The sequence below is a fragment of the Tachyglossus aculeatus genome, chromosome 9 (assembly GCF_015852505.1).
Source record: "Tachyglossus aculeatus isolate mTacAcu1 chromosome 9, mTacAcu1.pri, whole genome shotgun sequence".
Lineage (NCBI taxonomy): Eukaryota > Metazoa > Chordata > Mammalia > Monotremata > Tachyglossidae > Tachyglossus > Tachyglossus aculeatus.
The window spans coordinates 530,066-548,388 of NC_052074.1; the positions used below are offsets into that span (position 1 = coordinate 530,066).

The window sequence follows — 18,323 nt, forward strand, 5'->3', positions numbered from 1 at the left end:
CCTCATCTGGAAAATGGGGATGAAGACTGTGAGCCCCCCGTGGGCCAACCTGATCGGCTTGTATCCTCCCCAGTGGTTAGAACAGTGTTTCGCACATAGTGAGCGCTTATCAAATACTACTGTTCTTCTTACGAGAATCACTGTGATGGGGGCAGCTGCAGGCCAGCCCCCCCGCGACGTCAGGGTCCGGCGAGTCCCGTGATTGGCCCCCGGGTCCGTCCCTCCGGGCAGCTGGCCAGCGGTCCGGCCCCCCGCCCTCCCGGGCCTCGGCAAGGGGATCGCGGAGCTCGGCCCGGCCGGGCCCCCGCAGACCCCGGACCCCCCCAGGCCCCGGACCCCCCGGACCCCCCGGAGCCACAGGTAGGCACCGGGAGCCCCCCTGCGCCCCCGGCCCCCGCCGGCCCCCGCCGGCCCCCCCGACTTCTCCTCCGGCCCGGCTGGCGCCTGCCCCAGGACCGGTCCCTGCCCCCGGGCCCGAGTCCACCCCTCGTACTCCGCTGCCCTTGTCCAGTCCTCGACTCCCCCGCCCGCGTCCAGCCTCTACCTCTCCTGCCCAGGTCCAGTCCCCTTCCCCCTCCGTCCGTGCCCCTGTGCCCCCTCGCCCGCGTCCAGCCTCAACCCCCCTTGCCCACGTCCAGTTCTCTCCCCCCTCCGTGCCCCTGTGCCCCCTCGCCCGTGTCCAGCCCTCTCTCCCCTTTGTCCGTGCCCCTGTGCCCCCTCGCCCGCGTCCAGCCTCTACCTTCTCTGCCCATGTCCAGTTCTCTCTCCCCTCCGTCCGTGCCCCTGTGCCCCCTCGCCCGTGTCCAGCCTCAACCCCCCTTGCCCACGTCCAGTTCTCTCCCCCCTCCGTGCCCCTGTGCCCTCGCCCGTGTCCAGCCCTCTCCCCCCTTTGTCCGTGCCCCTGTGCCCCCTCGCCCGCGTCCAGCCTCTACTTTCTCTGCCCATGTCCAGTCCCCTTCCCCTTTGTCCGTGCCCCTGTGCCCCTGTGCCCCCTCGCCCGCGTCCAGCCTCTACCTTCTCTGCCCATGTCCAGTTCTCTCTCCCCTCCGTCCGTGCCCCTGTGCCCCCTCGCCCGTGTCCAGCCTTAACCCCCCTTACCCACGTCCAGTTCTCTCCCCCCTCCGTGCCCCTGTGCCCCCTCGCCCGTGTCCAGCCCTCTCCCCCCTTTGTCCGTGTCCCTGTGCCCCCTCACCCGCGTCCAGCCTCCACCTTCCCTGCCCCTGTCCAGTCCCCTTCCCCCTTTGTCCGCGCCCCTGTGCCCCCTCGCCCCGTGCGCCCTCGCCCGTGTCGAGCCCTCTACCCCGTCCCCCGGCCGTGTCCACTGTCCGTGTCCAGGCCTCTACCTCCCTCGTCCGTCCCACTGTGTCCCCTCTCGCTCTACTTTCAGCTGTCTACTTCCCCGGGATGACCCCGGGGCCCTACCTGCTCCGTGCGCCCCCGCCCGTGTCCAGCCCAGTGTCTATCAGCCCGTGGCCCTGTGCCCCCCTGCCCGTGTCCACTCTCCGTGCCCGGTTCTCTACTCCCCGTCTCTGCCCCCGTCCAGTCCTTTGCCTCCCCCGTCCGTGCCCTTGTGCCCGCCCCTGCCCCCCCCTTCCTGTGCCCCTCAGCCTGCGTCCACTCTGTGTCCAGCACCTCTATCAGTCCTTGCTCCTGTGCCCTTCAGCCTGCGTCCACTCTTCGTGTCCAGCCCTCTGTCAATCAGTCCTTGCTCTTGTGCCCCCTTGCCCGTGTCCACTGTTCGTGTCCAGCCCCCATCCCAGTCCGTGCCCTCGTGTCCCCAGCCTGGACTCCTTGTGTCTCCGCCAGTGTCCACTTCCTGTGCCCGGTTCTCTACTCCCCGTCTCTGCCCCCGTCCAGTCCTTTGCCTCCCCCGTCCGTGCCCTTGTGCCCGCCCCTGCCCCCCCCCTCCTGTGCCCCTCAGCCTGAGTCCACTCTGTGTCCAGCACCTCTATCAGTCCTTGCTCCTGTGCCCTTCAGCCTGCGTCCACTCTTCGTGTCCAGCCCTCTGTCAATCAGTCCTTGCTCTTGTGCCCCCTTGCCCGTGTCCACTGTTCGTGTCCAGCCCCCATCCCAGTCCGTGCCCTCGTGTCCCCAGCCTGGACTCCTTGTGTCTCCGCCAGTGTCCACTTCCTGTGCCCGTGTCCAGTTCTCCACCTCCTGGCCCCAGGCCTGCCCCCGCAGCCGCTCACCACCATCCCTAAAGGACTGTGAGCCCGTTGTTGGGTAGGAACCGTCTCTATATGTTGTCGACTTGTACTTCCCAAGCGCTCAGTACAGTGCTCTGCACACAGTAAGCTCTCAATAAATGCGATTGAATGAATGAATGAATCCCAGGATGTCCCGGGGGTGGGGGTGGGGGGTCCAGAGAAGTCCGATCCGTCCAGACCGTGCCTCCGTCCGTCCGTCTGTCCATCAGTCCGTCCGTCCCAGGGCAGAGGAAGCCCTGTTCATCACTGCAGTTCCCAAGGCCTCTCGCTGCCGACCGGATCAGGGCCTGGGCTCTGGGCAAAGGCGACCAGCTGCACCTTCTCCTCAAGAGACCCCCAACCCCCACCCCCAGACCCACCCCCCAGTCCTCCGCAGGAGCAGGCTGGTCTTCCAAAAGGAGCGATACAACCCCTCTGGCTTCAAGGGAACTGGAACCCAAGGCAGAGGCCCGAGAGCCGGACTCAAGGCCGCAGCCGCCCACTGAGCCCAGGGGATGAACTCATTGCCCATTCCCCTCCTCACCCTCCCCTCTCGTTCCTGCCTCGCCCCCCTTCCCTCCTTGCTCCTTGAGGATTCAGAAATGAAACAGGAAGTGGGATCTTAAGGAAGCTCATCAGCTTCACATTTGTAAACAGTTTATTTGGTGTCTGTAAATATTTGGGAAGTTTGGAGCCTGACGTGAAGCGGTGTGATGTAGCACAGTGATTCCGTTCCCTTGCAGAATTGTAACAGTGGTATTTGTTAAGAGCAAACTATGTATCAAGCACTGTAAAAGTGCTAGGGTACAAGATAATCAGGTCCCACATGGGGCTCACATCTAAGTGGGAGTCAGTCAATCATGTTTATTGAGCAGTTACTGTGTGCAGAGCACTGTGCTAAGCTCTTGGGAGAGTACAGTATGAGGGAGAATAGGTATTGAATTCCCATTTTGCAGTTGAGGTAACCGAGGCACAGAGAAGTAAAGTGACTCACCCAAGGTCACCCAGCAGACAAGTGGCAGAGTCAGGATTAGAACCCAGGTCCTCTGACTCCCAGACACGGGATTCTTCTACTAGACCATGCTGCAAAATGCAGGAGGACCTTGACATGGAGGTGACAGACCGCAGCCTAGAGAACCAGCTTTGTCCTGGTTCACTTTTAGGGGTGTGAATTTCCAAGACATTGTTTCTCAATTCTCTGCTAAACTGCAAGCACTTTGAAGGCAGGGTCCTGTCTGCTAACTCTATAATAGTTCCCATAGCATTTATGTACATTTCCATAATTTATTTATGCATAGTAATGTCTCTCTCTCCCCCTCTAGACTGCAAGCTCCTTGAGGGCAGGAAGCATGCCTACCATCTGTTAGGTTGTCCTTTTCCGAGTGCTTAGTACAGTGCTCTGATTGATTATGGTGTTCTCCCAAGCACTCAGTATAGAGAGTGCTCAATAAACTAGCCCAAACAAGTTATGACCATTCCAACACATCCAGTAACCAGGCAGGGACAAGGCCAAGGAACTGGGGGACACAGGGAGAGTGGGGGAGAGAAAGCTAGAAAGAGTGTGCATGTGCATATGTGAGTGTTTTGTGTGCATGTGAACCTGCTCCCCTGAAACCAATTGAACCTTCCAGCCAAGCATAGAGTAACGTGGCCTAGTGGATAGAGCCCAGGCCTGGCAGTCAGAAGGATCTGGGTTCTAATCCGGACTCCACCACTTGTCTCCTGTGTGAGAACTTGGGCAAGCCATTTCAGTTCTCTGGGCCTCAGTTACCTTATCTGTAAAATGGGGATTAAAACTGTGAGCCCTATGTGGAACAGGGATTGTGTCCAACCCAATTAACCTTGTATCTACTCCAGCGCTTAGTACAGTGCCTGGCACATAGAAGGGCTTAGCAAATACAGTAATAATAATTATTATTATTAAATCTGGAAATGATCTTTAGGACCTTCTGCTACTTTGCCCTATGAGACAAAAGTTCAGGCAGGAAAATCTGACACATGGCTCATTGCTAAAACCCCTGGGTAAAGTGCACGTTGTCTCTGGAATACCTCCTTGGGTCAGTCTGATGGGGGTTAAATTCAAGGTTAATAAGCACACTTAACTCTTAGTTGTTCCATTCATTCATTCATTTAATCGTATTTGTTGAGTGCTTACTGTGTGCAGAGCTCTGTACTAAGCGCTTGGAAAGTACAATTCGGCAATAGAGACAATCTCTGCCCACACTGGGTTTACAGTCCAGAAGTGGGGAGACAGAATTCAAAACAAGTAAAGAGGCATCAATATAAATGAATAGAATTATAGTTATATACACATCAAAACAAGTAAGCAGGCATCAATATAAATAAATAGAATTATAGATATATACATTTATTTCAGTTCACAGCAGAAGCTGTGGCCAGAGTTATTCCAAATTTGAGCTATTTCCAAATTACAGATCATTTGCAGAATATGCAAATTTGCCCCAGCACATAACCCTTCAGTGATTTCTAGTTAAGTTGCTCGGATTTGTAAAATTAGACCTCGGAGCTGCTGTCAATGATTCCCAAAGCTGCAGAGCCCGGGAGAAAGCTCCTGGCTGGCAGTTTCCAAGTGTATCCAGAACAATAGAAGTCTGCTGCATTGAAAGAGTTTCCCAGTTTCCTGTAGACTGTAAGCCCATTGTGGGCAGGGAACATGTCTGTTCATTGTTATATTGTACTCTCCCATCTGCCAGCTGATGAACAGGCCTCATCAGAGTGGACGGGCAGGGAATGTGTCTGTCTGTTGTTATATTGTAGTCTCCCAAGTGCTTAGTACAGTGCTCTGTGCGCAGTAAGTGCTCAATAAGTACGATTGAATGAATGAACGGCAGAGAAGTCGTGCTCACAGATTGTGAAGGGCTGGGGTGCAAAAAGTTAGGGACCTTACTCTGCGGCTCACCAGCCTGGAAGGGCAGGGGAGTAATAAATACGATTGATGATGATGATGATGATCCCCCCGAGGCCCCTTTTTCTGGGGTGGGCCATGGAGGGACACATAAAGGGGAAAAATTGCTTCCACTGCCCAATAATCAATCATCCGTATTTATTGAGCACTTATAGTGTGTGGAGCACTATACTAAGCACTTGACAGAGTACAATATAACAGAGATGGTAGACACATTCCCTGATCTAGCTTTATTTCTATTTATTCTGATGACATCTGTCCACATGTTTTGTTTTGTTGTCTGACTCCCCCTTCTAGACTGTGAGCCTGTTGTTGGGTAGGGACCATCTCTATATGTTGCCAACTTGTACTTCCCAAGTGCTTAGTACAGTGTTCTGCACACAGTAAGTGCTCAGTAAATACGATTGAATGAATGAATGAATGAGCTTACAGTCTGCCGGGGGGAGGCAGACATTAATATAAAATAAATTACTGATAGATACGCAAGTGCTATAGGGCTGAGGAAGGGGTGAATAAAGGGTACAAATCCAAGTGCCCTCATATGGTGCTCAGAGCCAGAAGAGGAGTAAGGGACTTATCTTAAGTTTATCATTGTCGTTGTGGAGGGTTGATTTTGGAATTCATTTCTGTTTCGTTTTCTGCTGCCATTTTTCTGTGCCTGTTTCTTCCCATCGAGAGTGTGACCACCCAGGATCATGATAATAATAATAACAACAGCGTGGCTCAGTGGAAAGAGCCCGGGCTTTGGAGTCAGAGGTCAGGGGTTCGAATCCCGGCTCTGCCACGTGTCTGCTGTGTGACCTTGGGCAAGTCACTTAACTTCTCTGGGCCTCAGTTACCTCATCTGTAAAATGGGGATTAAGACTGGGATCCCCCCGTGGGACAACCTGATCCCCTTGTAACCTCCCCAGCACTTAGAACAGTGCTTTGCACATAGTAAGCACTAAATAAATGCCATCATTATTATTATTATTATTAACAACGGTATTTGTTAAGCACTTAATATAGACCAGGAACTATACTAATGGCCCCCAACTCCCTACCCACACTTTAGCTCCGACTGGCAAGGGAGCCTTGTACACTGGGCCGGTGGGGTCCCAGTGGCATTTTTCCTCAACATTAGCAAACTATTCTCTTTACGTCCAGGCAGCCGCGCCATTGGTGCTTTTATTTTTCCTCAAGGTTAAGACCTCTTTCCTGCGGGATCTTTTTTCTCAGCGTCAAGATGGCGGAGCTTTGGGGGGCTGAAGAAGTGGTGGATTGGAAGGAGAGATGTGTGGCTCTAGAGTCCCAGCTGATGAGATTCAGACTCCAGGCCAGCAAGATCAGAGAGTTACTGGCTGACAAGGTGAGTGATTCTGATAATAATAATAATAATTATCGTACTTGTTAAGTGCTTACTATGTTCCAGGCACTGTACTAAGCGCTGGAATAGATAGGGCTTTTCATATAGTAAGTGCTCAATAAATATGACTGACTGAATGAATACAAGGTAATTGGGTTGGACACCTTCCCTGTCCCACATGGAGCTCCCAGTCTTAATCCTCATTTTACAGGTGAGATTACTGAGGCACAGAGAAATCAATCAATCAATCAATCGTATTTATTGAGCGCTTACTATGTGCAGAGCACTGTACTAAGCGCTTGGGAAGTACAAATTGGCATCACATAGAGACAGTCCCTACCCAACAGTGGGCTCACAGTCTAAAAGGGTGAGACAGAGAACAGAACCAAACATACCAACAAAATAAAATAAGTAGGATAGAAATGTACAAGTAAAATAAATAAATAAATAAATAAATAAATAGAGTAATAAATATGTACAACCATATATACATATATACAGGTGCTGTGGGGAAGGGAAGGAGGTAAGACGGGGGGATGGAGAGGGGGACGAGGGGGAGAGGAAAGATGGGGCTCAGTCTGGGAAGGCCTCCTGGAGGAGGTGAGCTCTCAGCAGGGCCTTGAAGGGAGGAAGAGAGCTAGCTTGGCGGATGGGCAGAGGGAGGGCATTCCAGGCCCGGGGGATGACGTGGGCCGAAATGAAATGACTTGCCCAAGGTCACACAGCAGACAAGTGGCAGCAGAGGTGCCCCCCTCCCTGAAGGATGCCAGTATGGGAGATGGCCTATCCCCGGCACCCTGTCTCCTGTCACACACATACCATTCTCTTTATGTCCGGGCAGAGAAGCAGAGAAGAAGCTCAGTGGGAAGAGCCCGGGCTTTGGAGTCAGAGGTCATGGGTTCAAATCTCCGCGCCACCGTCAGCTGTGTGACTTTGGGCAAGTCACTTCACTTCTCTGGGCCTCAGTGACCTCATCTGTAAAATGGGGATGAAGACTGTGAGCCCCCCCGTGGGACAAACTGATCACCCTGTAACCTCCCCAGCGCTTAGAACAGTGCTTTGCACATAGTAAGCGCTTAATAAAAATGCCATTATTATTATTATTATTATTATTCCCTCCCTGCCTGTCCGTGTCGAGAGCAGTGGTGCGTGGGGCCAAGTTGCTGGACAAGGTGGCTGCTGGACCTGCAGGGGGACCCTGGATGGGGTCCTCTTGGCCGGTGCCCTCTTAGCCAGGACCCTCCTAGACGGTTCCCTCCTGACCAGTGGCCTAGTTAATGGGCCTATGAATTCCTGGGCCCAGAAAGGCTTCAGGGGGTCTGCCCTGGGCCCTCCCTTCCCCTCCTTTTTTTAAGTGGTATTTGTTAAGTGCTTACTATGTGCCAGGCACTGTTCTAACCACTGGGTTAGACACAAAGTAATCAGGTTGGACACAGTCCATGCCCCATTTGGGGCTCACAGTCTTAATCTCCATTTTACAGATGAGGGAACTAAGACACAGAGAAGTTAAGTGACTTGTCCAAATTCACACAGCAGACAAGTGGCAGAGCTGGGATTAGAATGCAGGTCCTTCTGACTTCCAGGCCTATGCTTTATCCACTAGGCCACGCTGCTTCTTCTGCCCTTTCACTCTCTGGACTTGGTTATTGGCCCTGGGTTTGGACTCCCTTAGAGGCTGAGTGCTAGCAGTCAGGGACAGTGACATAGTGTCCAAAACCTTTTTCCCAGCAGAAAGCAAACGTCCAGTTTTTGCAGGACAGGACAGGGGTCAGCCAACTGGCTTGCGGATCCCTAAGCTCAAGGTACGTGAATTTTCTTCAAGCTGGGAAGGGCCTGGAGGGACCACCTCATCCCAAACCCCATCACTTTGGGAACCACACTCCAAAGACCCCAGGCACAAAGGAAGCATTGGCAGTGGCAACGCCAGCCACATTTATCGGGCTCCTACTGGGTGCAGAGCCCTGCCCTGGACTCCTGTTGGTGGGACAGCTTGACCCGTTCGTTCCCCCTATGCTCTCTGAGGCGGCTGCAGCCAACGTAAAAAGCGGCAAGTTTGGCACCCACCCAGAGAGGTTCCGTGACCCATGGGGGGGTCACGGGCACTGAGGCAGTGGCCATCAGAGCTCAGCTGCCTCGGTGGTCACCGGACCTAGTCTCCCAAGATCTCCTTTTGAGAGATCAGTGGAAGATCACGTGCCCCAGGGAAAGGTACAGAAACATGCTCTTAAGGCCAACCTCAAAACGTGTTGCTTTGTTACTGGTGCTTGGCTATAGTTGGCCTGAGGTAAGGTCTCCTGGGTGGCAGATCACCTTCTGCCATTCTGTCTTGAGGACAAACCCTGAGGTGCAGCAGAGGAGAAACGCAGGAGATTAGTCAGTCAGTCAGTCCCCCCTCTAGACTGTAAGCACCCTCTAGACTGTAAATTCATTGTGGGTAAGGAATGTGTCTGTTTATTATTCTCTCCCAAGTGCTTAGTACAGAGCTCTACACACAGTAAGTGCTCAATAAATACGATTGAATGAATGAATCATATTTATTGAGCACTTACTGTTGGCAGAGCACCATACTAAGCCCTTGGGAGAGTAGACAATAACAATATAACAGACACATTCCCTGCCTGCAATAAGTTTATAGTCTAGAGTGGGAGACAGACATTAATATAAATAAATAAAATTACAGATATGTACATAAGTGCTGTGGGACTGGGAGGGGGTTTGAGTAAAGGGAGCAAGTCAGGGTGAAGCAGAGGGAGTGGGAGAAGAGGAAAGGAGGGCTTAGTCAGGGAAGGCCTCTTGGAGGAGATGTGTCTTCAATTTGGCTTTGAAGTGGGGGAGAGTAATTGTCTGTCGGATATGAAGAGGCAGGGTGTTCCAGGTCAGAGGCAGGTCGGGGGCGAGAGGTCAGCAGCAAGATAAATGAGATGGAGGTACAGCAAAAAGGTTAACACTCGATTATTTCTCTTCCCCCATTACCCAACCTCGCTCCTCTCCCACTACAACCCGGCCCACACACTTGGCTCCTCTGACACCAACTTGCTCACTGTGTCTCCATCTCATCTCCCTGTCAACCGTTACTCACATCCTCTCTAGAGCCTGGAATTCCCTACCCTTCCATATCTGACAGACCACTGCTCTCCCCATCTTCAAAGTCTTACTAAAATAGTATTTCTTCCAGGAAGCCTTCCAACATTAACCTCTAATCTCCCTGCCCCACTCTCCCTCTCTTCTGTGTTGCTTGCACTTGGATCAGTACCCCCAACCCATCCCCACAGTAGTTATGTACATCCTTATGCTCTGATCTACCTGTAATATATTTTAATGTCTGTCTTCCCCGCTAGATTGTAAGCTCGTTGAGGGCAAGGATAGTGTCTACTTTACCGTACTCTCCCAAGTTCTAAACACAGTGCCGTGCATGTAGTATGTGCTCATTAAATCCCCTGAATTGATGTCCCACATAAGGCTGGCTGACATTCTATGGGGGAAGTAGAGCAGTTATTTTATCCCCATTTTTGAGGAGAGGAAACTGAGTCACTGAAAAATTCAGTGATTTGCCCAAGGTCACACAGCAGGGAAGTGGCAGAGCTGGGATTAGATGTCCTAACTACCAATCCTGGGCCCTTTCTACTTGGCTATGCTGCTTTCCAACTCTGATTTCCGTTCACTCTGCCCTCAGGGGAATTTGGCCCTGTTGCAGTGGGGTTGGAGTTCTGCCACTATTGGCAGAAGGTCCAGGCTCCTTCCAGAATGTTCCAAACGATTCTGGAGGGGTGGGGGGACGGAAAGGTTATGTGGTTATGGGTGTCTGTAGGGGAATCAGTGTTGGCGTGGGTGGGTGAGTGAGAGGAGGGGAATGGATGTGTGGATGGGTGTCCGGTGGTGTGGGAGGGTATGTGTCTACAGGTGGATCAGTATTGGTGTGGGTGGGGAGGTGGGATATCTGTGTTAGTTTTTGTCAGAGAGATGACTAGTCCAGCATTGAAAGGGTGATTAGCCCCAGAACCAATATTGTTTGTCCATTCCCAAAGGGAGAGTCCACTGGGGCAGGGGGGCGGGATCCATTTCTCCACTGGGAATGGGGGGTTGGGGTGGGATCCATTTCTCCAGGAGCTGCTCTCCAGTGGGAGACTCTTTTGGGGTGGGGGGCGGGATCTGTTTCTCCATATGGTGCTCCCCAGAGGGTGATTTGAAAACAGCATTTTGCCGATGTTTTTTTTCAGCATTAGCTGAAGCGGCGTGGCCTAATGAAAAGAGCACAGGCTGAGAGTCAGAGAACCTGGGTTCTAATCCTGGCTCCACCACTTGCCTGGTGTGTGACCTTGGGCAAGCCACTTAACTTCTTGTGCCTCAGTTCCCTCATCTGTAAAAAGGGGATTGAGACTGTGAGCCCCATGTGGCACAGGGACAGTGTCTAATTAGGGTTAGGGTTAGGCTATCTTGTATTTACCCCAGAGCTTAGTATAGTGCCTGGCACATACTAAGTGCTTAGCCAGTACCATAAAACAAAACAAAAAAACTCAAACTACTTAAAATCACTCTTCTTACCTTGAATTAGCAATTCTTTTTTTACTCAGCTGTCGGACTTGAAGACTTTCGTTTGTCAGTGGTTGAGTGATGAAATCAAAAAGTATTTCCAAGACTGATATTTCAGAAATGGCAAACTTGTTTTTCTTGATCGGTCTGTGTCTGGGATGAGATGCTCAGGAGCAGGATCGCTCTGTTGGTTTGACCTTTGGAAACTCCACCCTGTTGCCAAGTTACTCATGGTTTCCCAGGATGGAGATGAAGTTTTCCTAACGCTTTCCTCCTGATGGGCGCCAGGTGGCGAACAGTGACGTCATTTATTTGATTTTTCCTTCCATGTGGGCCGCTCGTTTCTGAGGTTCTGGGAAGGGAAGTTGAACATCCTAGGTGTTTTGAGTCTTCCAAACAGGTTTAGCCTATGATGTGACCTCCTTCCCAGCCCAGTTTTTGGTGTTGCAGGAAGTGGCCAAGGTGGACGACTGCCAGAGATTTGGGGTTGGGGAGGGGGTCCCTCCTCACCCGGCCGATGGAGCTGGGGAATCCAAGCCGGGCACTGTGTGGTTTCAGTTTGGGAAGAAAGAAACCTTGTCTTAAGCTTGGGGCAGACGCTCCTAGCTCCTGGAGGTGGGAGAGTCTTGCTAAGGAATTTAAGGAATGTTGAGGAATTTTCCTAGCCAGTCTGCTGGCCTCAGTCACGGAGGGAGGAATCAGAGGCAGCCTGCTAAGAAGGCCGCCCATTGGAGCCATCCTGCTAGGAAGGCCGCCCCTGGAGCCGGAGGGCACGAGGACAAGGTGTCGCCGGAGGCTGTTGGTTTAGTCCTCGGCCAGAGGAGAGGAAGATGGAGTTTTCCTTGGGTGGGATGGGCATATGAGCTGCTCACCTTTGAGCCCTGGGGGCCCCAGCGTGGCTGCCCTTACCCTGGGTGGTCTGGGTTCCAAGGCCCGGGGTTTGGGGCACGGCTGTCTCCTCTTGGGGTGGGTGACCAGCAGCCACTCTCCTGCAGCTGGAGGCTGCACCAGCCCACTGCCCTGCTCCTGGCTGGGTGGAAGGTGTTGCCGGCTGGATGGGGAAGGTGGCTTCTGCTGGACCAGCACATTCAAGCAGCAAGGCCTAGTGAAAAGACTCTGGGCCTAGGAGTCAGAAGGACCTGCGTTCTAATCCTGGCTCTGCCACCTGTCTGCTGTGTGACCCTCGGACAAGTCACTTCACTTCTCTGGGCCTCAGTTACCGCATCTGGAAAATGGGGATTAAGACTGTGAGCCCCATGTGGGACAGGGACTGTGTTCAATCCGATTTGCTCGTAGTGTCTGGAATAAGTAAGCACTTAACAAATACCACAATTAGTTAATTCATTCTGACAATAATAATAGTAGCAATAAAAATAAGAGAGTGATAATTGTTAAGCACTTATGCTGTGTCCTGCACTGTACTGCTAAGTGCTGGGATATCAATCAATTAATCAATCAATCAATCAATCATATTTATTGGCGCTTACTGTGTGCAGAGCACTGTATTAAGTGCTTGGGAAGTATAAACTGGCAACATATAGAGACGGTCCCTACCCTGACCGGACCTCTGACCCCACAGCTTCGCCTCACTGCCTTGGTTGAACCTCTGACCCACAGCATTGCCTCATTATCTCTTTCTGACCTCTGATCGCTCATCATTTTTCCATCACCTCCATCTGACCTCTTACCCCTCATGGAAACCCTTCTTTCCCTTCTGGGGGTGAGCAGTGGACTCCATTCCCTCAGGGAGCTGAGCTGCTGGGGACATTAATGGGTTGGGAGTAGGGGGCTGGACCTGTGGGCGTGAGTCCGAGCTGGGCAGTGACATTGTTGGCACCAGGCCTCCAGAAGGGCACCTAGGCCTGCAACCCAAAGGGGCAGTTGTTGTTGAACTTGAACGTTTTCCGCAGCGTGGCTAGGGCTCCCGGACAAGAGGCTGGACAAGAGGAGGGGAAGTTGACAAAGCACTTGCCCGGATTGCTTCCTTCCTGAAGGGCTTTAAAGTGATTCTTTAAATGATGTTGAGGAAGAAAGCATTGGCCTCCATATTAAAGGACGGATGACTCATTGTTTCCTCCCACCTTCTGACATTTCAGTCAGCACTGCCATCCTACTGAAGTGGCATTTTGGGGGCCACAAAGACTGCAAGAGGAGAGAGAGACTGGGAGGCAAAAGTGGCACAGAGTGATATATAGTCACTGCAACAATACAACAGGGCCAGTTTGTATGTGTGTGCATGCGCTTGTATGCACGTGCACACGGTCTGGCTGGGGCAGTGGCCGGGGCAGTGGCTCTGGAATCGGCCTGTCCAGCTGCCCAGGCCTACCCAGGGGATGTCATTGTCGGTGGTGGTGTCTCTGAGCACAGAGGATCTTACACACACCTATATGTTGTAGGAAATCTCACCGTTCACAGTGTTGCTGAAAGCTGCCTAGTCCAGGGGCAGTGAGGGATGGCCACCCGAGCCACTTGTGCTCCCTTACCCTGCCCCCGCCTGCCCCATGAGTGGCTCCCTGAGTGGCAGCCCCCTCCAGCAACTTGCCTTTTGTGGGCAGAAGCAACATGGCTTAGTGCAAAGAGCATGAGTGAGGGAGTCAGAGCACCTGGGTTCTATTCCCAGCTCGTCACTTGCCTGCTTGGGCAAGTCACTTCACTTCTCTGGGCCTCACTTACCTCACCTGTAAAACGGGAATACAATATCTGTTCTCCCTCCCACTTAGACTCTAAATTCCATGTGGGACAAGGACAGTTTGATGAGATTATCTTATATCTACCCTAGTTCTTATTACAGTGCTTGGTGCATAGTAAGTGTTAAATACCACAATTACCATTATTAATATTATTATTGTGAACATGAGCCGGTGGGAGGAAGGCAGTGTAGAGGGCCTTTGGAAGCTTGGCTCTTCAACCTCCCTGCAAAACCTCCTGGAAGAGCTGTATGGACCCAGGGAGAGGACCTCTCTCAGGGCGGGCAACACACCAGGCTCCTGATGACAAGTTTCCTGCCGGGAGTCCAGCTGGGTGCTCCTGGCCTTATGGCACTGGGGGCTGGCCCGTCTCTGGACGCGGGTCTCGGCCTCCTTGGGGATGGTTCAGGGGCCAAGTGACCCAATTGCACACTCCGATTTCAAATAAGAACGTATCCCAACCTTTGAGTTATTTCTGTTTTCACAAACCCCGTCTGAGATCTCCCATTGGAGGAATTCTTCAAATCCCCCGTCTGCTCATATTTGGTCTTTAAAGCCGTTCCCTGCATTCTTGGCTGCCAGTGTGGAATTTGATCAGCGGATGTTCCAACCCCCAGTTCCCAGTTGCTTGGTCAGAGAAAATGCAGGGGCAGCTGTGCAGGGGCAGCTGCAGGCAGGCATGCAGGGGCAGTTGTAGGCAACTGAGGCAGCCATGCAGGGACAGTCTCAGACAGGAAGACATGGAGGGGCAATTGATCAATGAATTGGTGGTATTAAGAGCTTACTGGGCGCAGAGCCATGTAGTAAGCACTTGGAAGAGGACAATGCAACAGAGTTGGTAGAGAAGCAATGTGGTTTAGTGGATAGAGCTTGGACCTGGGAGTCAGAAGGATCTGGGTTCTAATCCTGGCTTCTCCAGTCAATCAATCGTATTTACTGAGCACTTACTGTGTGCAGAGCACTGTACTAAGTGCTTGGGAAGTACAAGTTGGCAACATATACAGTCCCTACCGAACAGTGGGCTCACAGTTCACATATCTTCTGTGGAACCTTGGGCAAGTCACTTTACTTTTCTGGGCCTCAGTTACTTCATCTGTAAAATGGGGATTAGGACTGTAAGCCCAATGTGAGACAGGGTAACTCGTATCTACCCCAGTGCTTAAAACAGTTCTTGGCACATAGTAAGCGCTCAATGAGTACTACTATTATTATTATTATGAGACGCAGCATGGTGTAAGTGGATAAAACATGGGCCTGGGAGTCAGAAGGTCATGGGTTCTAATCCCAGCTCCACCACTTGTCTGCTGTGTGACCTTGGGCAAGTCACTTCACTTCTCTGGGCCTCAGTTCCCTCATCTGTAAAATGGGGATCGAGACTGTGAGCCCCAAAGGGGACAGAGACTGGGTCCAACCAGATTTGCTTGTATCTACCCCAGCACTTAGTACAGTGCCTGGCACATAGTAAACGCTTAACAAATACCATAATAATAATAATATTATTATTATTATTCCCTGCCCACAAGGAGCTTATAGTCTAGAGACAGTCTAGGGGCAGCCACGCAGTCTGGCTGCAGGTGACACCAATGCCTAGTTTCTGCCAGCCACCTCTCGGGCCAGCTAGGGGAAGGTCTGCCCCATGGACATCAGCAGGATTCCTTCAAAACAGATGGCGATCTGGAATCAGCTCTGTCCTCCTTGGCAGCCTAGGGAAGCTCAAACAGGGGGTGCTGAGAGAAGCACAACCTGATTATCTTGTATCTATCCAGCGCTTAGTTCAGTGCCTGGCCCGTAGTATGTGCTTAACACATACCATTTAAAAAAGAAAAAAAAGAAATCACAATGCTCCAGTCTCCATTAGACTCCTCATCTACTCATCCTCTTGACTGTAAGCTCGTTGTGGGCAGGGAATGGTTCGACCAATTCTTTCATATTGTACCCTCCCAAGTGCTTAGTACAGTGCTCTGCATACAGTAAATGCTCAAAAAATAAGATTGATTGATTATCTAGGTTGGGGGATGCCCAGCCAGTGGCTTGTGCAGACAGGTCCTGAAAGCCTCACCCCCCACGTGGGGGTGGAGTCTCTTGTCCCCAGAGTGTCTAGCACAGGGAAATCCAGTGCCAACTCATCCTAGCCCTAGCCATACCCCTACCCCACCCACAAGCAATCTGTCAGTCAATGTACTGAACATCTACTGTGAGCTGAGCACTGTACTAAACACTTGGGAGAGGACAGAAGAGTTAGTGGACATGAACCCTGCCCACAAGGGTTTTATAGCCTTGAAGGCGAAACAGAGGTTACATTAAATTTCAGGTAGGTGGGAGCAATAGGGGTTAAAAAGGGAGAGACAAGAGTTGAGTATCAAAGTGCTTAGGTGATGCAGAGGGCTGACATGACAGTTGAGGGGCAGAAGGTGGGGAGATTAAAAATCAAACAGGGAATTTCTTTTTGGCAGCTAAGGAACTAGTTCTTTCTGGTGATTCTCCTGGTTACTTTTAGTGATTTTTTTTTCCCAGTTGGAGTTTTTAATATTCTTGACCTTGGTTAAACCTCAAGAGGCCAGATGAAATCACTACGAATTCAGCTCAGGGTCCAGGAGCCTGGAGTTGGGGGTCTAGACATCCGTCACAAGATGAGAAGCAGCTGTTACTTCCCGAGGTGGAAAATGCCAACAAAAAGAGAGCACTCGTTGGTCTCTGACACTTATTTGTGTAGTGACATTGTAGTGGCGAGTAGATAGACTTTTCAAAAACTGAATACAGCGTTCTAGTGTCTGGCTCCTCCTGGGCTTTGACCGTTTTTCATTACCTGGGGCTTTTTGAAAGGAAGGTCTTTTGCAACGAGCCTAGAAATGCTACAGAGCTTCCAGCAGTCCAAGTGTTTTGTTTTGTTTTCAGATTTTGTTTTTCTATAAAAATGCACATATGTGGACTTTTCGTTCTTGCTGAAAGACCACTCCATTGACAAAGTCACCTGAGGTGTTGGGGAACAGGGGCTGGATGTGGTTTTTGGAACCTCCCTGAAGGGATTGGCCTTGTCTGACAGTGAGGGTGTTGTCGTTGGGCTGGGGGTGGGGGTTGTGCTGAGGGAGGCTGTGGGATGGAAGGTGCTGTCCTGAGGATGCCTTTGTTGGTTAGGGCTGTGCTGTGCTGGGGATGTGGATTTCACATTTCCCCCCAGCTCCCAGCTGCCCCAGGGATCAGTTTTCAGAGGTCATTTCAATGGGCAGCCCTTCCCCAAGATGAGTCATTTCACACCCAGTCCTTCTGTCCATCCGGCAGATGCAGCAGCTCGAGAGGCAGGTGAGCGACGCGGACCGTCGAGCAGAGCGAGCCTTCCAGCAGGTACTGAGCGTTCCCGGGCTCCACAGCAAAGGGAGGGTCCCAGTAGGAGACCATATCCCCATAAAAAGCTCTGCACACCAAAAGTGCTTCGTAGAGCAGTCTGCACACACAGTAGGTGCCCAGAACAGTGCTCTGCACAGAATAGGCACTCAACAGAGCTCTCTCTCCCAGTAGACTCTCAATTAATAACTATTAATTGATTGATTGACCCATTTTTTTAATTTAGGTGCAAGTTATGGAAGATAAATTAAAAGCAGCAAATATCCAAACAAGTGAATCTGAGACCAGACTGTATAAAAAGTGTCAGGATTTGGAGAGTCTGATCCAGGAGAAAGATGACATCATTCAGACTTTGGAGTTACAACTGGAGGAGCAGGTTAGGCCCATGGGTTCCCTTTGCCACGGTGGTGGTCTGCTTGCCCGGTGTTCCCTGTGCTCAGTCCTGGACCCCCAGGTCCCTGGATCTCCTGGAGTGTGGAAGTGGGAAGCGTGTTTCTTTGGGATTACAGTGGCTGGTTGGGACAGGGGTGATTGGTGGTTGGTTTTTCTTACTCTTAATTAAATGGGGGTGAGACTTGGGATATGGCAGCACATTTCAATGAGGGAGGTTTTGTCCAAAACACCTGATTCTCCAGCATGTTTTCTAGGAATAAATTTCTGTGTGAAGTAGTAGTAGTAGTAGTAGCAGCAGCGGCAGCATTTCTTACGGGCTTAAGTTCAGAATACAGAGTGAACACATCCCCTACTCACAGTGGGCTTCCACTCTAAATGGATGGCGAGAAGTAGTGTGGCCTAGTGGAAAGAGCACGGGCCTGGGTGTCAGAGGACCTGGCTCCTCCACTTGTCTGCTCTATGACCTTGGGAAAATCACTTCACTTTTCTGTGCCTCAGTTTCCTCATCTGTAAAATGGGAACTCAATATCTGCTCTCCCTCCTACTTAAACTGTGAGCCCCTTGTGGAACAGGGACTGTGTCTGACCCGCTTAACTTGTATCTACCCCAGCGCTTAGAGCAGTGTTTGATGCATAGAAAGCACTTACCAAAGGCCGTAATCATCACAAACATATTAACTAGAGTAGTCAAAATAAATGAATGGAGCGTTAAAGAGGGTATAAATCAGTTTCTAAGTGTTTGGGTTGTCTGAGGGATGATGTGGCTCAGGAGGCTGGGAAATGAATTAGGAAAGGCTTGTGGAGGAGATGGGATTTACAAAATAAATTATGGTACTTGTTAAGCACTTACTATGCACCAAACACTGCTCTAAGCGCTGAGGTAGATACGAGCTAATCAGAGAAGTTAAGTAACTT

General features: G+C 51.3%; 1 protein-coding gene across 2 annotated transcripts in view; it reads left to right on the top strand.

Annotated features, from left to right (window-relative positions):
• The first annotated feature begins 338 nt into the window (after nt 1–338).
• PLEKHH2 (pleckstrin homology, MyTH4 and FERM domain containing H2) overlaps nt 339–18,323 on the top strand; it is a 50,047-nt gene continuing 32,062 nt past the window's right edge. For both annotated transcript variants that reach the window (XM_038751201.1, XM_038751202.1), the window contains exons 1-4: nt 339–360; nt 6,331–6,460; nt 16,954–17,016; nt 17,243–17,392. In XM_038751201.1, the coding sequence (XP_038607129.1) occupies nt 6,338–6,460; nt 16,954–17,016; nt 17,243–17,392 (336 nt within the window). In that variant the 5' untranslated portion in view covers nt 339–360; nt 6,331–6,337. The remainder of the gene's footprint in view (nt 361–6,330; nt 6,461–16,953; nt 17,017–17,242; nt 17,393–18,323) is intronic.